The sequence below is a fragment of the Amphiprion ocellaris genome, chromosome 16, assembly GCF_022539595.1.
Source record: "Amphiprion ocellaris isolate individual 3 ecotype Okinawa chromosome 16, ASM2253959v1, whole genome shotgun sequence".
NCBI classification, from domain to species: Eukaryota; Metazoa; Chordata; class Actinopteri; family Pomacentridae; genus Amphiprion; species Amphiprion ocellaris.
Window position 1 is genome coordinate 22,242,162 of NC_072781.1, and position 21,811 is coordinate 22,263,972.

Consider the following 21,811-nt stretch of genomic DNA (forward strand, 5'->3'; position numbering starts at 1 on the left):
ATTTATGCTTTTCAGTTTTTACAGACAGTTAACTGGGGCAGTTAGAGTGATATAAAGCATTGTCTACTAAATGTGGTGCCTTGTTCTCCCACCACTGAGTCCTGTTTGTCAGCTTTATAATACAGGAATATAATAATTTGAACAATACTTACAGTAAATTAATAGAGTAATTTGTCACTTAATCATCTGGTGTTTCCTGATTGATCACTGTGTTAAAAACAACAAACACAAGTAGTCACACCAGTCTGTTAGATGGTACTGCATATTAGCACACTGGATTGACCCACAGATCTAATTCAAAATGTGTTAATGTAGAGTTAAGATTAGATAATGATGGTAAAGACAGCATGAAAACAGCTTGTAACTTTGCACTAATAATAACAATATATAGACCCCTATGAAAGAGTCCATACCACCATTCTGGGATGCAAAAAACAGCGGAGCCTTGTCTTGCCGTACTTGCCACATCAAATTCTGCTGATACTAGAAGCCTCAAATGTTGTTCAATTGTCAACCAAAGACTACTTTTAGAAGGAATTATGAATACATCCACAGATATACACAGACAGGACACTATTTTCCATGACAAGGAGTATTGAGTCTTATCAGAAAAAAAGTTGGCATAGGCAGTACTGAAATAATGAAAGTTTTATAATTCTGAAATGGGAAGTGTATTTTGTTGCATTGAGTTAATGTTGTGAGGCCTGTGTTTTTAATATAGTAAATCTAAGCCGTTAAACTTTTTGATTTTGCATAAAAACACAGAACTTTCAACCTGGAAATAATCCAATTACTGTAAAGTGACACAATATTTTATTATTTGAAATTTGACAATGATATTGCACTGGGGTGTACTCACCTCTACTGCAATGCTAATGTTTATCAGGAGCAATATTTACCATTTCAACTGTGTCCAAAACCAATATTACATGATTATTATGCAGTATATCCATCACTATATACAATCCAAAACTAATATGGTTTATTTGATCCTTTTAGTGGCACATCTTATCACCTAAAAACACTGAGTACATTTTAAAGCTGCAAGACTATCTAAAATATTTTCTAAATTAAATGCAACTAAAAAATTAAGTATATCTAAATACCTGTATTTAGTACCATGACATTAGAATTGGGACGGCACATTGTTGTGGTTATCACTGTCACCTCACAGCTAGAGGTCCTGGGATCAAATCTAAGTCAGCTGACTCCAACCCACTGAACAGATCAGAGATTTATTGAATTCAAAAATAGATTGCACAAAAGTTTCATCCAAAGTAAGTCTCTGGGAACAGCTCGAAACTATTTGGAACTCAATAACAAAAGAGACTGTTGAAAAGTACATAAAAACAATGCCAGCAAGGATGCAAGCTGGTATCAGGACCAAAGGAGGTCATAGAAAATATTAAGATTTTTGGTTAACGTGGATAAGGACTATTTATTTGTTCCAGTTTGTTATTTGCCCGATAAATAATAATACAGTTTTTAGTTTGAAACAAATTTCTGACAGATTTCTAAAATATTTGCATTTTCTCCTTATTATGACAGGTGTTTTAGTAAATTTAAACACTGTATGTAACTATGTCCATGCTGTAGAAAGAATGGAGTGAATTGAATCCTATATATTAGCACAAAAGTCTTTCAAACATAGGTCGAACAATGGGTCCTTCAATCGCTTTAACCCAGAGCCACCTACAAAAGATAGCGATATTTAGTCAGTCATCTCCACTACTGTGAATAAGCTACATTGAGATCCATGGACAAGAGATACTTGAAAATGTTTTGCAATACAATCTTTATCCATATCACCAGGCCTGAGTAAGAAAAACTTCCAGCAAAACTTACATTTCACTTGAGCCTGAATTAAGTATCAGCCATCTAACAATAACTGAACGCCGATGTTATTGATCCTATTCCATCACCTGTCAATTGCAACTCAACCAGTAATGCAAGAAAAGCACAAATCTGCGCAGATTGTATTCACGATTGCAGCCGACGGCCTCTTTACTCAAGATGTGACACTTTGCAACCTTTGAAACTTCAAAGCCTGTTGTGTTTTAGTAACAGATACAGCCTGGTTTCTCCAAGGTGAAAAGGGTTTAGTCACCACATAACAGCAAAGACTGTCAACAGTTGCTGTTGACCACTAATGGCTAGCTCATCCTAGGCTGAATAATATTAAAAACTTTAGGCATTTTATCTAGTCTACCTTTAATCCAGATTTATTCTTTCCAATGAGTGTGTACAAGTGTCCATGTTATGAGTGCAACAGGCTGATCTAAACTTTGCATATGGGTAAAATGCAACAAGAGCAGTGACAATTTACATACTAGCCCAAAGCCATTGTTATTATCAAGGAAAATATCAACTCTCATGGAAGCATTGAAACAGCAGGGTCAGTCTGTGTCATTTATTATGTAGCTCCACCATCTGAGATTTCTGACCCTTTGTTTAGTTGGGACCTTAGACTAAGTTCTGGAAAATATGTGGACTGAATTTGGACAATGTCATCACAATTTTGAACTTTGCACATATAATGACAGTATATAGAATCTTAAGCCAACATTTTTTGTGGACCTATGATTGACTCCACATCACCCTACATCGTCATTTTGGCATGTCAAAACAGCAAAAAAGTGGAACCTTGGCTTGCCATGCTTGCCACACATCAAATTCTGCTGATAGGCTTCAAAAGTTAGTGAATTGTCAAAGACTCTACTTTAAGTAGGAATTATAAATATATCCATATAAATACACTTATAGTAACTGTCTGTGACCCCAATACCACCTTGTTTTAAAAATATTGTATTTTTTTCATCTTCAGGGGATAATAATTTAGACCTTGGCCTCTGCTGGGGCCATTCGATCATTTGAATCTACTGGAAACAGTTCTGTCTTTGTACTTTCTAATTGTCATGGCTGTGGAAGTTCTATTTCTGGAGATATTGAACCTTCGTAATGGCTTCCCAGACAAGATGTTTTTTGAGGGTAAAGAAAGATTATTTTTCCCAGGTCTGAAAACATGAAATTCTCAAAATTCAGCCAAAGTACAAACTGGAGAAGCACTCAGAGAGCACAGTACTCCATCAAGGCTGCTCAGTTGTATCGTTTCAGACAGCTGAAATCTTTAAAAAGTTTGTAGATCCAGACTATAAGCCACATCACTGCTGAAATCTAATCAATTCGTCCTTCTGTCATTTCTGACCTTCCCTGAAAATTAAATCCAAATCTGTTAATCCGTTTTGGAGTAATGTTGCTCACAGACAAACCAATGTCGATCATCACATAACTCAGCCGAGGCTCCACCTCTTTGGTGGGGTAATGAGCAAACTCTGTAATAATAACTACAATTTGAGTCAGTGGAGTGACACTACTATCTAAAATGACTAGGGCTGACCTAATACAGATGCTAAATGTTCAAGTAGGTATAACTTGCCAATAAAAAATGTCCATGTTACAGGAACATCTTGTTGAACTCTAGGAGGGAATTACATTCGCGAGTAACTTTTGTGCTCCAAACCTTTGTTGAAAGCTTTCCAGCTTCTAGTTCCAACAATACTTTTTTGGAAAACCTCAAAACTAGATTTGACTTGGAGAGCATTTCAGAGAATTATTAGCATTTCCAACGAATAGATTTGTCCTAACAGATAGCATCAGACTCTGAGGACGGTGATGCTTGCACTCACAATACCAACATCAGTGGGTTCATCAGTTTTGTTCTGTAGCAGGTAAATCTTCATCACCTCTTCTGCCAAATGCTCTTGTACACTGACAGATGCATCAGCAGCATCCTGCAAACATTGTAAATAGAACTGGTTGCATCTAATTTTCTGCCAGTATGTCACTATGCTATGCTTTTCTTTTGCATGTTTGTGATCTTGTCTCACAATCATCTGTGATTACATTAGTTGAAAACTATCACTGTTAAAAATCACGAAAACTATTGTGCTAACCTCAAAGTCCTTGATTAAGGTGCTTCCATCTTCTCCGTGGTGGTCACTCAGACATCAGAGGATGACTTCAAATTCGTTGAATGGCGATTTGATTCTGCAGAATTGAAAGTCTTATCACAACTAATGACTATTTTGATTTTCACTGTGCACATTCAAGCTGAGTTTTGTTTTTGAACTTTAATTTTAGAACTACTCCAATTAACAGTACAGAAATTAAATACTAGCAATGTAGAATAGAATGCGACATTTGTGCAGAGAGGCAAAATTATAATAAAACATGAAAAAAAGTGACATAGAAGAGCAGAAGAAAGCCAATGCAGATGGATATGGTGGTTGGTAGTCTAGAAGATGTGAGAGACTGAAGGACAGAAAACTATGGAAGACAAAGTAATAACTGTTAATGAAGGCAAGAGGACCAGATGGACAATATATGAGAGGTTTGTAAGTGAGCAAGAAATAAACATTATTGAGAGTCAGAAAGATTAAGGAGTCAGTAATTAGAGGTGACAATTAACTTATAGAAGAGTTCCATAGGAGAGTTATGTGAATGAGACAGATGGAATCCTGATTAATGTAAATGAGAAATTAATCAAATGGGTGAGAGTTATAATTTTAATGCTTCAAGCTACAGACTCATTTGTACCCAGCGTTGCTCTCCGGCAGCACCTTTCCTCACCTGGAGCAGCGACAGTGGTGTTGGACAACAGATGTTTCAAATGATATGGATTTGAAAAAGAAAGAAATTGATCGAGAGCAAAAGAGAGAGAGAGAGAAAAGAAACGGCTGGCCATTTGTCCTCGATGTTTGTGATGCTCATCTGTAGGCTGATGACATCACATCTCCTATGTGCAAAAGTTCTGCACATAAAGTCTTTGATGGCTGTACTGTATTTCTTCTTTGATTTGGCAACTTTGGTTACTGTTTCCTGCAGGACAAAGAGGGAGAAACACCACTTCCTCTTAACATGCTTTCTTTGTAGTATTCTGTTATTAGGGTGCTTGTTTGTAAGTGAGTTGCAGGTAATCTCATCAAATCTAGGACTTTTGGCTTTCGACCTGTTATTTTGATTGTCCCCTTGTGCTGAAACAAATTTCAACACAGCCATGTCTTTATTACACTGAAAAGGCAGAGGCATAAGGCAAACCCATTCTGTGAGGGCTCTGGTGTCAACTAGTGGCAGCAGCTTAAGGAAGATCCAGATATAACAAAGGTAATGATTAAATTACAGTGGTAAAGATTCAGAGGAGATTTGCTGTCATGAACTATTTCCCACCATTTTTTTTTTTTACTAATTTTGAACATATTTCTGCCCCTTACAGCCATCTGAGGAGCGGAATCAATAAATAACTAAAAATAACAGGTGTTTATGTTTAATTCTTTGCATACGTGTGTCTCCTGAATTTATTTTGAAGTAAAATGAAAAAATTAAAGTGGAATAGAATGAGTGATCTTGTAACTTATCTTTTAAGTCGTTAAAAGTGATATTTAAAAGACAAGGCGGTAGTACATCATATGTAAGCTTGCATATGTTACAGTCGAATATTGTAGTTGAGTTTCTTTCCCAGTCCAAATCTGATACCTTTTTTCTATTTTATGTAAAAATCGGGAGCTGGAGATCAGATGGCACAGCGGCTCCTCCATTCATGTCTTGGTTGTTTCTATTTTTATCCTCAACATGAAGCCCACTGAGACTCAGGCTAGCACGGCAAAAGAAGAAGCCAGATGAGGTCTGTCAGTTAGATACCTCAGCTGTGTTCTATTGACAGAAAGGAGCAGAAAAGGGTTTCAGTCCTAAATGCAGGCCTGGGAGGACAATTCTATTGCCTGTATTAAATATTCGGTAAATGTCATGACACAGGTAATGATGGAGGAAGGATTTCTTCTCGTGTGTAAGAAAACTAACTTTAAGCCTTGTCTTTTGGTCTGTTTTGGGTGTTTTAAGAGGTGAGGTTAACTTTGGTTAATGCTGATTGTTAACTTAATGTTATCTGACCTCCCCCACCCTGATTTAACATACATAGTACATTAGAGAGGGACAGCAATCCAGTTAGTCAATTTGTCTGATAGTTTTTTCTACCATAATACAATATACAACAAAAGTGAGTCCACCACTGTGAAATATAACTGAGATGTCAAATGACATAGATTTGTATCATCCCTCAATAACTGCATTATTTCTAAGTTGACAAAGCAACATATTTCTTTTTCTGAACAATAATAAAAATATACTTTTGAAACACCATGCTGAAAATAAAGGCCTCAAAAATAGGAACTCAGTGCAACAAAAGTAACTACATCTGTGATCATTGAAACACCAGTTAGTCAAAACCTGTCATCAATAAGCCTAATTGCATGAACACAATTATAAAATGTCCTGTGAACACCAGAACCTTCTCTGGTTTGAACCTATGAGCTGATTCTGTCTTCATGTTGCATCATGATACGTTGGCCAGAGGAACTGAAAAATCTGATTGTGATACAGTAAGATAATAATCTTCTAAAAAGCAGTGATGACACTGTTACAGCGGTTATTACAAAATATAGAATGAGTCATAGTAACACTTGTTACAGCTGCAATGGTTGTCGTCCAAAAATGATGCACAGTACTCTATTTGCACAATCTAGCTCTGAAAAACAGACATGCAGTTGCTTCAAACTTGGCACAGAGGGGGAAGTCAATGAAAATCAGGATTTTTGTGACAGTTCAAAAAGTGTGAAGGACAATGTCAATCTTAATAGATGATGTGTAAAAGAAACACACACACATGCACTAAAAAAACTTGCTTGCTCTTTGACAAAAAAACCTTTTGAAAGCCTTTTGAATACTGGGATCACATTCTTTGGTCGGATGAGGCCAAGGTAAATTTGTCCAGATCAGATGAGATTCAGCCTGCTTGGCCTGAAACTTGGAATATATTTTGAACACAGGCGTTAATTATCCTAATTCTTTGATAATGTCTATATTCTTAAGAGGGCTGTATGGTTCTCTTTTACCATCTTGTTGCAACGGGATAGCTCCGTGACTAACATCCTTGACTCTGACACAGGAAATTGGTGGTTCAAATCCCAGTGAGGACCCTTAGTGCTACCCTGCCTCTCTGTCTTGTATCTACTTTCAGATGACAGACCTTTAAAATGGTGGACATTAGGCTTCATGGCAACACAAGACATCCACTTTGCTGCTGTTTTGTGGCCATAGATGGAATTACACGAGGCTTGGCACCTTCCCTCATCCCACTTTGCATTTTGATCATGATATCATGTAAATGTGAATATTGCTCAAGCATGCCACAAACTTTGTCACAAGCAGTAATTCAAGGTTAACATAAGGTGTTTGGTGACAACACTGCAGCTTTTTTTTTTTTTAAACTTGAGCTTTCTGTTATTATTGATAATACATTTCTTTTCTATACTGTTCTAACTATTCTACTCGAATTACATTTGCTTAAGTTGTTTAATTATGCAATTATTGATATATTCTTTGTTTTCTTTTTCTAACAAAACACTGTGGGTTGTTGAAATGCTACTTTGACAGCTAAATGTCATCTTCTGCTGTCATCTACTTTGGGTGTAAACATTCGAAATAAAAAAGTGACAGAAATCAATGCTGAAAAATCTTGTTAGTTGCAGTCAGATATACTAAACCTAACAATGGACCTATAAAATTTAATTTAAAAATTAAAGTCAGATTCAGTTGTGTGGGAATGCTTGAGGCTGCAATTTGTATTACAACGGCTTAACACACAGCTGTAACCTTTATAGTGGTCTGTTTTTTGCAGAGCTATTATTTTGATGTTTCCATTATTTTGTTCATCCGTTGTTCTCGTTTTCGCTCGTGTTATCGCGAGATTTGGCGGAGAGATACGCTAGCTCCGTTTCTCTATCGTGTAGTGACAGGGAGCCCAGCCTGGAGTTCCTCAGCGCTGATGGTGAATAGCCACTGCTGCGGTAACGGGCGGAGGAAAAGAAGCCGCAGAAGGAGTCAGCAGTGGCAGAGGAGTGGTAGTACGGAGTTTGTCTCTTAGATTTAGCAGTGTTACGTGTATCATCGGATCTTTACAAACCCATAGAGGAAGGGAAAAATAAGGAAGATGGCGGCCGCGGCCTCGCCGGGCTCCGGCTCGTCCACCTCCTCAGACTGGATTGTACTGAGAGACGGTTGCCTGCGTTGCGACGAGGAGGGCCTGCGAAGCCTTTCCTACCACCCGGCCCTCAATGCTATCTTGGCCGTTACCAGCCGCGGCAGCATCAAAGTAATTGACGGCACTTCGGGGGCCATTCTCCAGGCTTCGGCGTTGCACGGTAAGTTCTGTCAATCCCTGACACCAACAGTTTCAGTTTGACAACCAGCCGCTGAGTGTCAACAGACTCTAAACACGACACAGGCTGAGCTGTAACCTCAGCTCGCTAACGTTAGCTCTTCCTAGTAGTTATCTTTGGGCCTAGTAGGGTTATTTGGGAAACATGATGTGCCTAGCTTCTTCTGTATGTGCAAAATCACCCTTACCATCTTCGGAGATTGATGTATGTGTGGTCAAACAGGCAAGTACTTCTTGAAAGCCGGTGTTTACCATAGTCACTACATGACATGTCTACCATGCAAGCTAATTGCTAGCGAGTGGACTAGCACGGTACTAGCTAACCGGGCAACCTTCCGTGCAGGTTTCTTTAATTCTGATGGTCAGTCACAATATGTCGGTAGAAGTCCAGTTCAGATATTGTACCGCAGAAGTAGCTCAATTACTACTGCCTGAAAACTATCGCCTGCCTTAAGCTATTACACTTTTCTAATGCGAATAGCTGTGATAGCCACTAAGCTAGTTAGCTCCCCCTTCCCTGCTTAACTTTCCATATCACCGGGCGCACTGTCAGTCATTTGATGTGATGCTGAAGGTAAAATGACTTGATGCTTTAGAGTTAGTGTAACATAAGGGGCCTGTTTTTGCTTCTTGGGCTAACTTGGTTAATTCTGTCATTTAACCTCATATCACTCATCACTGCATGACTGCATACAATATCGTTTCTCAAAGTATTGACAGGACATTGCATACAAAGTTTCTGCAAGAGTTAGAAATTAATTCTTAAGCTCTTCTCCCCTCTCTTCAGATAACTGAAGAACTGCATAAACATAGTTGGTTTGGGTACCCTATTATTATATGATCATTTTAAAAGGTAGTGTTCTTGTTACCTTTTGTTTACAACTTTAATTTCGTCACTTTGCTCATAAATGTCAGTCTTTCTAAAAGAGCTTTGATTGTGACTGAGCTTAAATAGTCTATGTATCAGCATAGTGCAAAATAGAGGAAACATTTATCATAATAAAAGTTATATTTTGGTTGAAATCATATTATTAACTATTCTTAGTTACTTATTTTTAATATCAAGTAGACAAAACATTTCATTTGAATTTAATTACCTTACTTTGATTGTAACCACTTGAACCTATTTGACAAGGTACACTGGTAATAAAATTAATAGGAACACAACAATGGAAAACACACACAAACAAATTTACACATAAATAAACGCATATAGGGATACAGGAATGATTTCACCTTGATACACATTAAGAACAGAAAGCAAGTAAAACTTAAAGGCACAATCTGACTCGCCAAGGTGAGGTTAAGGGTGCTGGTTTGGCTTGTCAGGACTAATTATCACCGGATGGAAATTCTTCAAGCCTGAAAGCCCTTAGTTGGAGGTGGTGAGGTGTATATGGTTTTGAGCAAGTGCTCCTCAAAGCACGTCTGGCAAGGATAGCCATAGTTCCCTACTGACAGCATCCCTGATTAGGGGTGATCTAAAATTCTATTCTATAAATTGATTGCTATAACTGGTGTTGTTGATCTGCACGCTGCAAATGCATGGCTTTTAACAGCTTGCTAGCTATGACAAAGTTAATGCTACCACTGAGAAGTCTGCATTTGCATATAGAGGTGTTTTCCACATGGTCAGCTAAAAAAGTAAAGATGAGTTTAACAAATATCATTGCCCAAGTCGTTAGGTCTGTTGGAGAGATACTTCAATTATTTGGATGAGTTGGCTACCTCAGTCCACTTAACTTTAAAGCATGTTTTGCCTGTTTGGCTTGGTGGCTTTGTGTTGTCTTTCTCTTCCTGTCTCTTACTAAAGTGAAATATTTCCATGTTTTACTTCATGTATCACTTCATGTATCAATCTTATCCAGAAGCTGTGGATGCTCAGCATTGGCTTTTGGATTTGGAGTCGTGTTTTGGGGCTCAGAAAGCTGCTGGAGGAAAAAAGCAGTTGTCACGCCCACTTTGCCTGCAGGAAAGCAGAGTTCCAAACACTCACTGCTTCACTTTAACATATCGACATTGATGATCTGAAATTCTGGTCATTTAAAGTATCAATAGTAACAAAACAGGATTTGGAATTACTTTTAATGGTGAGGTATCGTGGTACTTTTCTAGTATAGGTGTATATGCAACACTACTTTCACGACATAGATATCTCTTTGTTTGATGAAAGTCACATAGATCTTGCAAACTGTCCTCACCAGCCATGTAGGATGTTGTGTTTTTAGAGGAAACTTTGCTGTAAATAGCCTTTATTCATAACATTGCTCCCATGATGGTTGAGTGTGGTCATAGTGTACAAAAGTGACAATGGAATTTTTGTTGTGTATGTCATAACATAAGTAAATGGGTGATTCAGTCCAGTCAAATCCAGGCATTCCACAATAATTACATTTTTAGTTGATTAAGTGTCATACAAATAATTGCACCGAACATTTACTTTGTTTATTTTTTAATGTTCATTTAATGCCTCTATTAGTTTTAGATTAGTGGTAATAGTGCCTTTAAGTGTCACTTTTTTCTCAGATTTATTGGGCTCTCTTTTTCATTTTGCATACAATCAAAGCATCATGCCTTCAAAGATACTGTGGTATTTGACTTTTTAAATACATTTATGACGGTAAAGTCTATAGCTGCTCACTGAACTACAGTCGGTCAGTTATTAGAAGTTAAGTGCCTCGAGGTTAAAAGTTAGTGCCAGTACACCATAACAGAAGAAGTGAATGCAAGCAATAGAAAACAACGGAGAAATAGTGATAAAAACATGATATACAGTACCAGTCATATTTTGGACACGCCTTCTCATTCAATGGCTTTTATTCATTTTAATAATATTTTTTTACATTGTAGGTTAATACTGAAGACATCAAAACTATGAAAGAACACACATGGAATTATGTTGTAAACAAAAATGTGTTAAACAAACCAGAAAATGTTTTGTATTTTAGATCCTTTAAAGTATGCCCCCTTTTGCTTTGATGGCAGCTTTGCATACTCTTTGCATTCTCTCAAACAACTTCATGAAGTAGTCTCCTGGAATAGTTTTCAACAGTTTTGAAGGACTTCCCAGAGGCATGGAGCACCTAGAGGTGTGTTTGGGGTCATTGTCTTGTTGAAAAACATATGATGGTCTCAGTTAGCGCAACCCAGATGGGATAGCATGTTGCTGCAGGATGCTGTGGTAGCCCTGCTGATTCAGTGTGCCTTCAGTTTGGAATAAATCCCCAACAGTGTCACCAGCAAAGCACCATCACACCTCCTCCTCCATGCTTCACGGTGGGAACCACACATGCAGAAACAATCCACTCATATTCTCTGGTCTCACAATGACAGAGCGGTTGGAACCAAAAATCTCAAATTTGGACTCATCAGACCAAAGCACAGATTTCCACTGGTCTAATGTCCATTCCTTGTGTTTCTTGGCCCAAACAATTCTCTTCTTCTTGTTCAACCTCAGTAGAGGCTTCTTTGGCAGCAATTCCACCAAGGTCTGATTCACGCAGTCTCCTCTGAACAATTGATGTTGAGACGCATCTGCTACTAGAACGCTGTGAAGAATTTATGTGTGCTGTAGTCTGAGGTGCTGTTAATGTACGGTTTCTGAGGCTGGTAGCTCTAATGAACTTGTTTCTCTTTCCTCAGTTAAGTGGTTCTTGTCATACTGTGGATTACAACAGTAGTCAAATAGGTCTATCCACTGTGTACTAACCCTGCCTCTACACAGCACAACTGATAGTCTCAAACACATGGAAAAGGCAAGTATTTCCACATTGACTCTTGACAAGGCACACCTGTTAATTGAAAACTATACCAGGAGACGACCTCATGAAGCTGATTGAGAGAATGCCAAGAGTGTGCAAAGCTGTCATCAAAGCAAAAGGGGGCTATGTTAATCTAAATTATTAAACATATTCTGGTTTGTTTAACACTTTTTTTTTGTTTACAACATAATTCCACACTTGTTCTTTCACAGTTTTGATGTCTTCAGTATTAATCTACAATGTAGAAAATAATTAAAATAAATAAAAATTGTTGAATGAGAAGGTGTGTCCAAACTTTTGACTGGTACTGTATCTCTTAGTTTTATCCAGCTGTTTCTATCCAGATGATTGGAAAGGATTCTAACTATCATGCAAAATAATCGCAGTCTGCTCAATTAACTGCGATCAGACAGGCCTACTTGAACCTTCTCTTATGGACTGTTGCATCATCCACACTTATTTCAGTACTTGTTTCGGGAAAATAGTTGCAAACAGTTGCACATTGCTGTCTATACCGTGCAGTGTTGTGAGCTTCATAAATAGCGGATGAAAGAACAGAAATTGAAAATGTCCTCATTATGTTTGGCAGACTAAATGGTTTCCTTTTTGTTATGTTGAATTTACATTATATACTTTGTTATGTTGAATTTACATTATATACTTTTCTTGCACCCGTGAATAAGCAACATTTTGATCAGAGCCCTCAGGACATGTTTACTTTTCACTGTGTTTCTTTTACATCTACCATGTTCATGTCCATTTCAGAATAACCCAACATATGGAAATCTTTGAAACAGTAAAATTTGGCTGTCTTAAAGGTGTCACTGCTCAAGCTTTTCCCAAGTAATACTAACCATGCCCACAAAGCAGACCAACTATTACAGTGGGAAAAGTAATTAAGATGTAATACATGAGAGAAAATAAACCCTTTTGTATTATGTAAGGGACAGTTTGCCTACGTATTTATATTATAAGCTGCTGTGCATGAGTATTTTTGTATTGTAAGAAACAGAGCGTTGTTTTGCTGTAATTTTGCTTTAGTTTGTGGTCCTGTAAATTTGACCAATAGCTAAATATGGATCTTAAGCTGCTGATTGATTTGACTCCTTTATACGTAATAGTAGAAAAGAATAGAATAGAATAGAAATACTGTATTGATCCCCTCGGGCAAATTCTGTAATCTCACAATGGAAACCTTAAATATTCAGTGTATGTCCTGTAACTCAGACCTTAGTCTACAGATTTCGCATGTGCACTTCAGGACTAGACCCATTTTAGATTTTGGACGATTTTTTTTTTTTTACATATGTTTTATAATGATAGTCTTCACAGCATGTGAATCCATGATGGAGATATCTTTTTTTTTCCCTGACAAACTCCCTGTTTGCTGAAAATTACTTTATAGTCATTCTCATGGTCGTAGAAACCACTCAGTATCCTGAGGTCATACCTGCAGTATTTTTTTTCTGATCATGTGAGGTTTTGATTCCCTTGAAGGACATTTTACCTTCTGTTACTGATGGCTGCATATTATGGCTTTTAAAAAGTTCTGTGAGTTGTTTAATTAGAGTGTTTTGGGTTCAGTAACTTTTAGTTAACTTTCCAAACCCTAACAAAATTATGTATTCAACACATTGACAGATTACTGTAACAACAGAAAAAACAAAGTACAGAACTAAGTATGTTTCGGCTAAAAATATAAACGTACGAAACTCCATGATAACAAAACTAAATTTAACTCTGGCACTGTGGTAGGGGTGTTGGGCATCATCAAGATGTAGTTGGACTCATTACCCCACTATATCTGTCGTCCTTGTTGTTGCCCTGATGCTTACTTGTGAAAGGACAGCTTTCCCTTTATATGAAAAAATTATGCACTTATGCCTTGTTACTGGAAAACCAATAATTTCTTAACACGCTTTACCGTTTCCAAATGTCTCGGAATCATGCGTGAAATTTTGCTCAAAATATTTCAAGTCTAATGTAGAAAACATGCCACATTTATTTTGGCAAAGCAGTGTAAAACAACTGTAGTTGCAAATTTTGGATGACACAATGCTTAAACCATTAAGTGAAGAAAGTCCAAGTCAACGCCGCTATTAATTTTATACTTGAGTTTATACAAAGTGCTTACATCTGGCACATTTGTCTTTCTAAGTCTCTAGTGGGATCTGTCGGATGGAGTTCAGTTTTGACCAGTTGTGTACATGCTTGTTTTATAATCTGCATGTGGCAGTGACAGAAGCTGTAGTCACCTTTATCTGTAGACTAGGTTGGAAAGAGATTTCAAAACATAATTGCCATCTGTGGATGCACAAAAAAGGGAGAATTGTTATACACCAGTGATGCTTTAATTACTGCAAGTAACAAGCTTCTTACAGCATTTTAATAGAACATTGATAAGAGATGATTAACTTTTACATTCTGAAACATGCTTCATTCATTGTTTAAGATTAGTGACAGCTTGTAGTACCACCACAAGAATACAGAGGAGGCATTAGTGGGGGTTTTAAATTAATTTTCTGCTTACATGATTTCTGCTTTCAAACAGTAGCTTATTGTTTCTGTGTTTACATTACGACCCGCCTTTCGTCAATCAAACCCTGTTTAGGTCAACAGACAAACCAAAGAGAGCTGACTTACTGAGTTGTAATCCGAGCAATTAAATGGCTAAACTCAATGTGTACCAACATGTCATTGTTTGAATTAAGGTACTACGTAGACATATTTGGTACTGTATCAAAAAGAAGCCTCTTGTAATCTTATGGGAATGCATAAAAATGGATCAAAAAATGACAGTACATTTTTCTGCATGTGTATTTAATTTTAATATGTTTGTATTCGGCATAGGGTTAGATTTTATGGCCTGTCCAGTTTTCCACACCCTGGAGTAGGTGATGCTATCCCTATTTAAGGTGGCCATTCAGGCTTGTTTGTCAGAACAGATGTTTGGCTTTGATTTGTTTGGCACAAGAGAGCAGACCAAACATGGTGAATAACTGTAATATTATCTGAAATGACGGTCCACGAAATACACAGATACCTGACACAGAGACACCACGTACTGAAACTGAATTGAATTGAGAAGAAGTAATTTTTTATGTTTTCTCCTTCAAACCTCCTCACACTGTGTGCTCTGTTGTTATCTGTTCATGTTCCAGCTAAACCTGGCGGTCGTGTCAGGTGTCAGTACTTTCCTGCAGTGGACAAGGTGCTTTTTGTGGACGACTATGCAGTGGGATGCAGGAAGGACCTGAATGGCATCCTGCTTCTGGACACAGCCCTCCAGCCTCCAGTGGCCAAGCCTGAGGATATGGTTCAGCTGGAGCTGCCGGTCACAGAGGTGAGAGAGGCCCACATTCTTTACTCTTCAGGGACCCCAGGAAGAACCTTACATCATTGTTACCTGTTCTTTTACACCATCTGCTGTGTTTGGGCCAGATGGATTAGTTTGGATCCACAATCATTTACCATGTAAATACACCATTAGATTTGTTTAGAATCAGGCGCATTTTTTAATACTCACCCACACCAATTTGACAACTGCAGGAGTCATAGAAACCTGTGTATGTTTAACCATATACTTTAATGTTTGGTTCCTTAGTATTCAGCTTACAATATGTACTCTCGTACGTCTCATCAGTAAAATGCATTCAGTCTGTTCTATTCAAATTTTAAATGCATTTTCTGTTTTACTTAAATTTGATAGAAATATGATCTAAAATGTAATGCATCAAAGAATAACAAATTAGGAGATTAGAGGAGAAAATAAATAGCCATGTTTAAATCAAACATACTGTTGTAAAGTAGACTATAGAGTTATGATAATAAAAACTGAGTAATATGTTTTATTTTGAGTCGTGTGAAATGCTCCAACTCCGTGTTACATTATGCAGGTTGACATTAGCTGTTTGTGATCACATTTACCTGCAATATATCATTGGAGTGGTTTGATGAAGAACATAGAGGATTAGGACTAGAGGAGATAGCCTCGTGGCTGGGAAGATTACCACAGATGCTCATATAGACTGAGCAGCGAGTACCCAAGTGATTCTGGCTGGGAACTATTTGCTGCATGTCATTCCTTTACTCTCGCTTCCCATATTTCCTGTATCTTTCCTTTGGCAGTGTTCAATAAAGGGAAAAAAAAAAACTAATTCATATCACTCTTTTCAAACATAGAAGAACGCACAGGGCTTGCAGGATATAGCAGCTACTTACAAATTGGGCTGTAGTGTCTGTTATTCCTGGGTGGACATTACACAGGATTTCTAGAGAATTTAAAAGGTCCCACTGTGTTCTGTTGATGGAAAGCATGTATCTAAAAAAAAAAAAAAAAAAAAAAATCGGAAACACCTTTAAAATTTGGCAGCACTACTTCAGTTAGAAGTCTTTTAGTGATGAATTATAAAGGTGTTGATGGCTGACAATCTCCTCGCAAAATCTCCCCTCATAACAAGCATTTGTTCTGAGTTGTTTCTCTGACACATGTAGTCCGCATACTTGCTGTTTGGACATTAAACGTGGTCACCGAGGTGTCTGTCTGGACCATCAGGTTCTTTAACGCTATCACACTGTCATTCCCCGGTGCTACAGCTGCAGACATCGCTGTTAAAATTCCTTCCGTTCTCCGCTCACTCCCCTCCTCTGTACACCGCATTATCCTTCACGTCGGCTGCAACGACACAGCGCGCCCCCAGTCTGAGCAGACAAAACGTGATTTTCTAAATCTGACGGACTTACTGAAAGACTGCGGAAAGTCTATTTTTATTAGCGGGCCCCTACCAACGGTAAACAACAACTCTGAGCGCCTCAGCAGACTGCTCAGCCTGAACACCTGGATTAGCTCGTTCTGCCGTGCCAGCAGAATTAACTTTATTGACAATTTTAACTGTTTCTGGAACAGGCCAGAATATTTTAACAGTGATGGCATCCATCCAAACAGGTCCGGCAGATCACTTTTAATCTCAAATATCCAATACACCGTCCACACTTCAGACTGACTAGTGCCAGTGTTTACATCCATCTCTTCTTCACGCTCCACTGAACCGCCTCCCAGCTACAGCGCCCCCCTCTGTCCCCACCTGGAACTCCCCCCATTTTCCCCTCCAGCACACCCACTGCCTCCCCCCTCTGGCTCCCCTTGCCCGTCACCCCCGCAGTACCAGAATTCAACAAGCTGCCAAATCCCCACCATCATCAGCTTCAGACAACCTCGGCAGCCCTCCCTCAGAAACTGCCATTTTGCTAACCTTCGCCCACTTCCACGGACCTCACAGCCTTGTCCCCAGAAGCCCTCCCCTAATCACACATCCACACTTCACCTGAACTTTGCCCTCTTCAACACCCGCTCCGTCACCAGCAAAGGCCCCATTCTACAATTATTCATCCTGGACAATAAACTGGACTTCCTCTGTCTAACCGAAACATGGCACAAACCACTGGACTTCTACCCACTCAACCAAGCCACCCCCTCCGGATACACGTACCTCAACTCACCCCGCCCAGAAGGTCGAGGAGGCGGCATCGCAGTCATCCACAAACAGGTCTTCACAACCATCCCACTTTCCATCCCTGCCTCCCCCTCCTTTGAACACCTTGTTTTTAAATCACCCGGTCCCACCCCAATGGTCACTGCTATCATTTACCGCCCACCTAAACCAAACCCCTCATTTCTCCCTGACTTTTCCCACTTTGCCACCCAGCTATTAGCTACATCTCCGTCAGTCCTCATCCTTGGTGACTTCAACTTTCACATGGACAACCTTCACAGTAAATCTGCCTCTGACTTCCTAGATCTCCTACAATCACTCAACCTCACCCAGCATGTCAATTTCCCCACCCACAACCATGGACACATCCTCGATCTGGTTTGCTCCTCTGGTCTTACAGTCCTAAATATCTCCAGCTGTCATCTCTCCATCTCTGACCACCTAGCAATAACTATGGACATCAGCCTCCCCACCCCCCTGCCCAAGGAAAAACGGACAATCTTTTTTAGAAACACCAGATCACTCTCCCCCTCTGTATTCTCCGCCTCACTGACCACTGCATTGTCCGTCTCCCCTCCCCCGTCAATCAATAACCCCACTGACCTCATCAACCACTACAATCATACTCTCTCTTCCTGTCTTGATCAGCTTGCTCCCCTCAAATCCAAATTAGTTACTTTCTCCCACTCTGCTCCATGGTACACCCCTGAACTCCACCTCATGAAAGCCCATAAACGACAGCTAGAACGTCTTGTCAAGAAAACAAACCTGACAGTTCACCGCCAAGCCTACTCCGACTTCCTCCAACAATACAAAGACGCCCTGAAATCTGCACGGTCCACTTTCTACTCTGACCTGATCAATACCAGCTCCAACAACCCCAAATCCCTCTTCTCAACTGTCAATAAACTCCTTGCCCCCCCGGACACAGTCTCAAACTCGTTCACCACTGACAAATGCAACCTATTCCTCTCTTTTTTTCATAACAAAATCATCTCCATCCACAGCAGCCTTGTCACCTCTCCCACTTCACTTGATCCCCCCTCTCCTCCACCAAACCCTCTGAACTTTCCCCCCCTGGCCCACTTCTCGCCCGTTTCCCCCCTGGACCTGCCCAAATTCATCACTGGAACTAAAAACTCCACATCCTGCCTGGACCCCATCCCCACTGCCCTCCTCAAAAACTGCCTCCCTGTTATCGCCCCCCTCATCTCTAACATCATCAACACTTCCCTCAGTACTGGCTGTGTCCCCTCACCCCTCAAGCTCGCCTCTGTCTCCCCCATCCTCAAAAAACCTGGTTTGGATCCAACCTCCCCTCACAACTTCCGGCCCATCTCCAATCTCCCCTTCATATCCAAAACATTAGAACGTGTCGTCGCTGCCCAGTTGAAAACTCACCTCACCTCCAACAACCTGTATGAAACCTTTCAATCCGGATTCCGCTCTCATCACAGCACTGAAACTGCTCTCCTCAAGGTCACCAATGATCTCCTCCTCTCCTCAGACTCTGGACAAGTCACCATCCTCATTCTTCTCGACCTCTCTGCAGCATTTGACACAATCAATCACTCCATCCTCCTGTCCCGCCTTCAATCCTCCATTAACATCACCGGCACCGCCCTCACCTGGTTCACATCATATCTCACTAATCGACAACAATTCATCAAGGTCAACAACTGCACATCACCCACCGCCCCCCTGTCCCATGGTGTCCCTCAAGGATCAGTACTTGGCCCCCTCCTCTTTATCCTGTACCTCCTCCCCCTCGGCAACATCATCCGCCGCCACAACCTACACTTCCATTGCTACGCCGACGATATCCAACTCTACATCTCCACCAACACCACCGCCACCACCACCCTCCCCTCTCTCTCCAGCTGCCTGGCCGACATTAAATCCTGGATGAGGAAAAATTTTCTCCTGCTAAACTGTGACAAGACTGATCTCATCCTTATCGGACCTAAATCACTCACACCATTTCCCCACCCCCCCATTACCATTGATAACACCACCCTATCTCCTTCTGCTCACATCCGCAACCTCGGTGTGATATTTGACAGCAACCTCACTTTTGAACCCCACATTAATCAGATCACCAAAACTGCCTATTTCCATCTCCGCAACGTCGCCCGTCTCCGCCCCTTCCTCTCCTTCTCAGCCGCTGAAACCCTCATTCATGCCTTCGTCACTTCCCGCCTTGACTACTGCAATAGCGTTCTCTTCGGCTCCACCTCCAAAGTTCTCAATAAACTTCAACTCATTCAAAACTCTGCTGCCCGACTCCTCACCCGAACCTGTTCTCACGACCATATCACACCCGTCCTGCGGAACCTCCATTGGCTCCCCATTTCACACCGCATCCAGTTCAAACTGCTTCTCCTCACCTTCAAGTCCATCCATAATCTAGCCCCCTCTTACCTTACCGATTTGCTCCTCCCCTACACCCCCCCCAGGAATCTCCGTTCCTCCCACACAAACCTCCTTTCCATCCCGCACAGGACCAGCCGGCGACATTGGGGGGACAGAGCCTTCGCCATTGCCGCCCCCACACTCTGGAACTCACTCCCCCATGCCCTCCGTGACTGCACCAACCTCACCACATTTAAATCCCTTTTAAAGACTCACCTTTTTAGATCTGCTTTCCTTAAGTGATTCTGTATTTTATCTTGAACTTGTTTACTATCTACTGATTTTAATTATCTGTTTTGTTCTATCTTATTGTATTTTATGTACAGCGTCTTTGAGCTTTTGGAAAAGCGCTTTATAAATAAAATTTATTATTATTATTATTATTATTGTGGACTTTAATGGATGACAGAATTAATGTCACACATAGTCTTGCAAACATACAAACATACAGAAGCGTGAATTCACTTTGAGCAGCCAATGTGAGAACTTGTTCAAGGCGGATGGAAAAGCTCCACTTGAGGACATCACAGAGTTTTGTTTACTGCGTTATTTAATAGTTTTTATGTCTTCAGTGTTTTTCTACACTAGACAATAGTGAAAATATCAGAAAAGTACCTAATGCAGAGTGTAGCTTTGCAGCAAACATGAAAAAGCTCAGAGTTTTTATTTCCAATTTACATCTTCATTTGTTTAATTAAATGACATGTACAAGAAATATGAACGAAAAAATCACAACTCCATTCATTTCATAAAACAACAGGCTTCTTGAACTTGTGTGAGGAACGCTGTTAATATTTAGAATTTCTGCAGACAGAAAACAGGAGCCTTTGTTGAAAAGCCATCAAGTTGGGCTTAACATTTTGTCAATGAGTAGTTGTATGCAAAAATTTTGGAGGATTCCAATTTTGTAAGTGAAAACAATTGATTCCAGGTCTTGTAAATTTTCTGACGCCCTGAAACTTTGGGTGGTTACAACCTTCTGCATGTACGAGGTGGTGAAGTGGTTTGGGGAGCGCACTGTTGGAGAGAAGTTGCAGCAGTTATTGTTCAGGGTTGATCGTATATTCATCCTAAAAGTGCTTATGTACTTTCGACAAAGCAACAGCAAAGTCAGGGTCACGAAGAGGACACATTAATCATCCTGCCAGTTGTTCACTATATAAAGGAACTCAACCTTGGTTGTCGCTAATAATCAGTTTGAAGCAATACGTCTGCTTGACTGTTTCACCTTACTGAATTTTAGCATAGTTCAATTTTATGAGATCAATAATAAACAACATATTTTCTTTTAAATGCACTATTACTGGTCTCTTTGGTGCAGTTCTAGTGTGTGCCCTTACATTCTCACAGACATTAACACATGCTCCTGATAAGTCCAGAATGGATCAGGAAATGTCCAACTGTGAAATCTGCAAATGTCTGAAAGCTGTCTGGTTGACTTTTTATGCAATCTTTACATTAATATGCTCTTCTGTGAACTTTGCTCAAGGGGCGAGGACAGTTTTCTTGTTAAAAGAACTTTAAAAATGCTTGTCGGTAGTGTGTGTGTTTGGTTTCTCATGGTGTAAAGATGACTTCTAGACATGTTGATTTCCAACAGTAGGGTTGAACAGTAAGGCTGAGCCTGAATATCCGAATATTCGGTCATGACGGTGGTATCCGAATATTTATTTTGAGAGCCGAATATTCGGCTCGTTCCTCCGTTTGCCCACCGCGTCGGACATTACGGACCGAACCGAATATTCGGATATTCGTCATTAATCGGGCCAAATATCCGGAGCCCAGAAACTGCTATTCGGGCCAGCCCTATTGAACAGTAGTCTTCTTTAATATATATAAAATCAGGGGTCGACCAATTATCTGCCTTGCGTAGG

At 39.9% G+C, this 21,811-nt stretch overlaps 1 protein-coding gene across 10 annotated transcripts in view; it reads left to right on the forward strand.

Moving 5' to 3' along the window:
• The first annotated feature begins 7,833 nt into the window (after positions 1–7,833).
• birc6 (baculoviral IAP repeat containing 6) overlaps positions 7,834–21,811 on the forward strand; it is a 134,677-nt gene continuing 120,699 nt past the window's right edge. For all 10 annotated transcript variants that reach the window (XM_023296605.3, XM_023296620.3, XM_035942151.2 and 7 more), the window contains exons 1-2: positions 7,834–8,255; positions 15,195–15,376. In XM_023296605.3, coding sequence (XP_023152373.2) covers positions 8,045–8,255; positions 15,195–15,376 — 393 coding nt within the window. In that variant the 5' untranslated portion in view covers positions 7,834–8,044. The remainder of the gene's footprint in view (positions 8,256–15,194; positions 15,377–21,811) is intronic.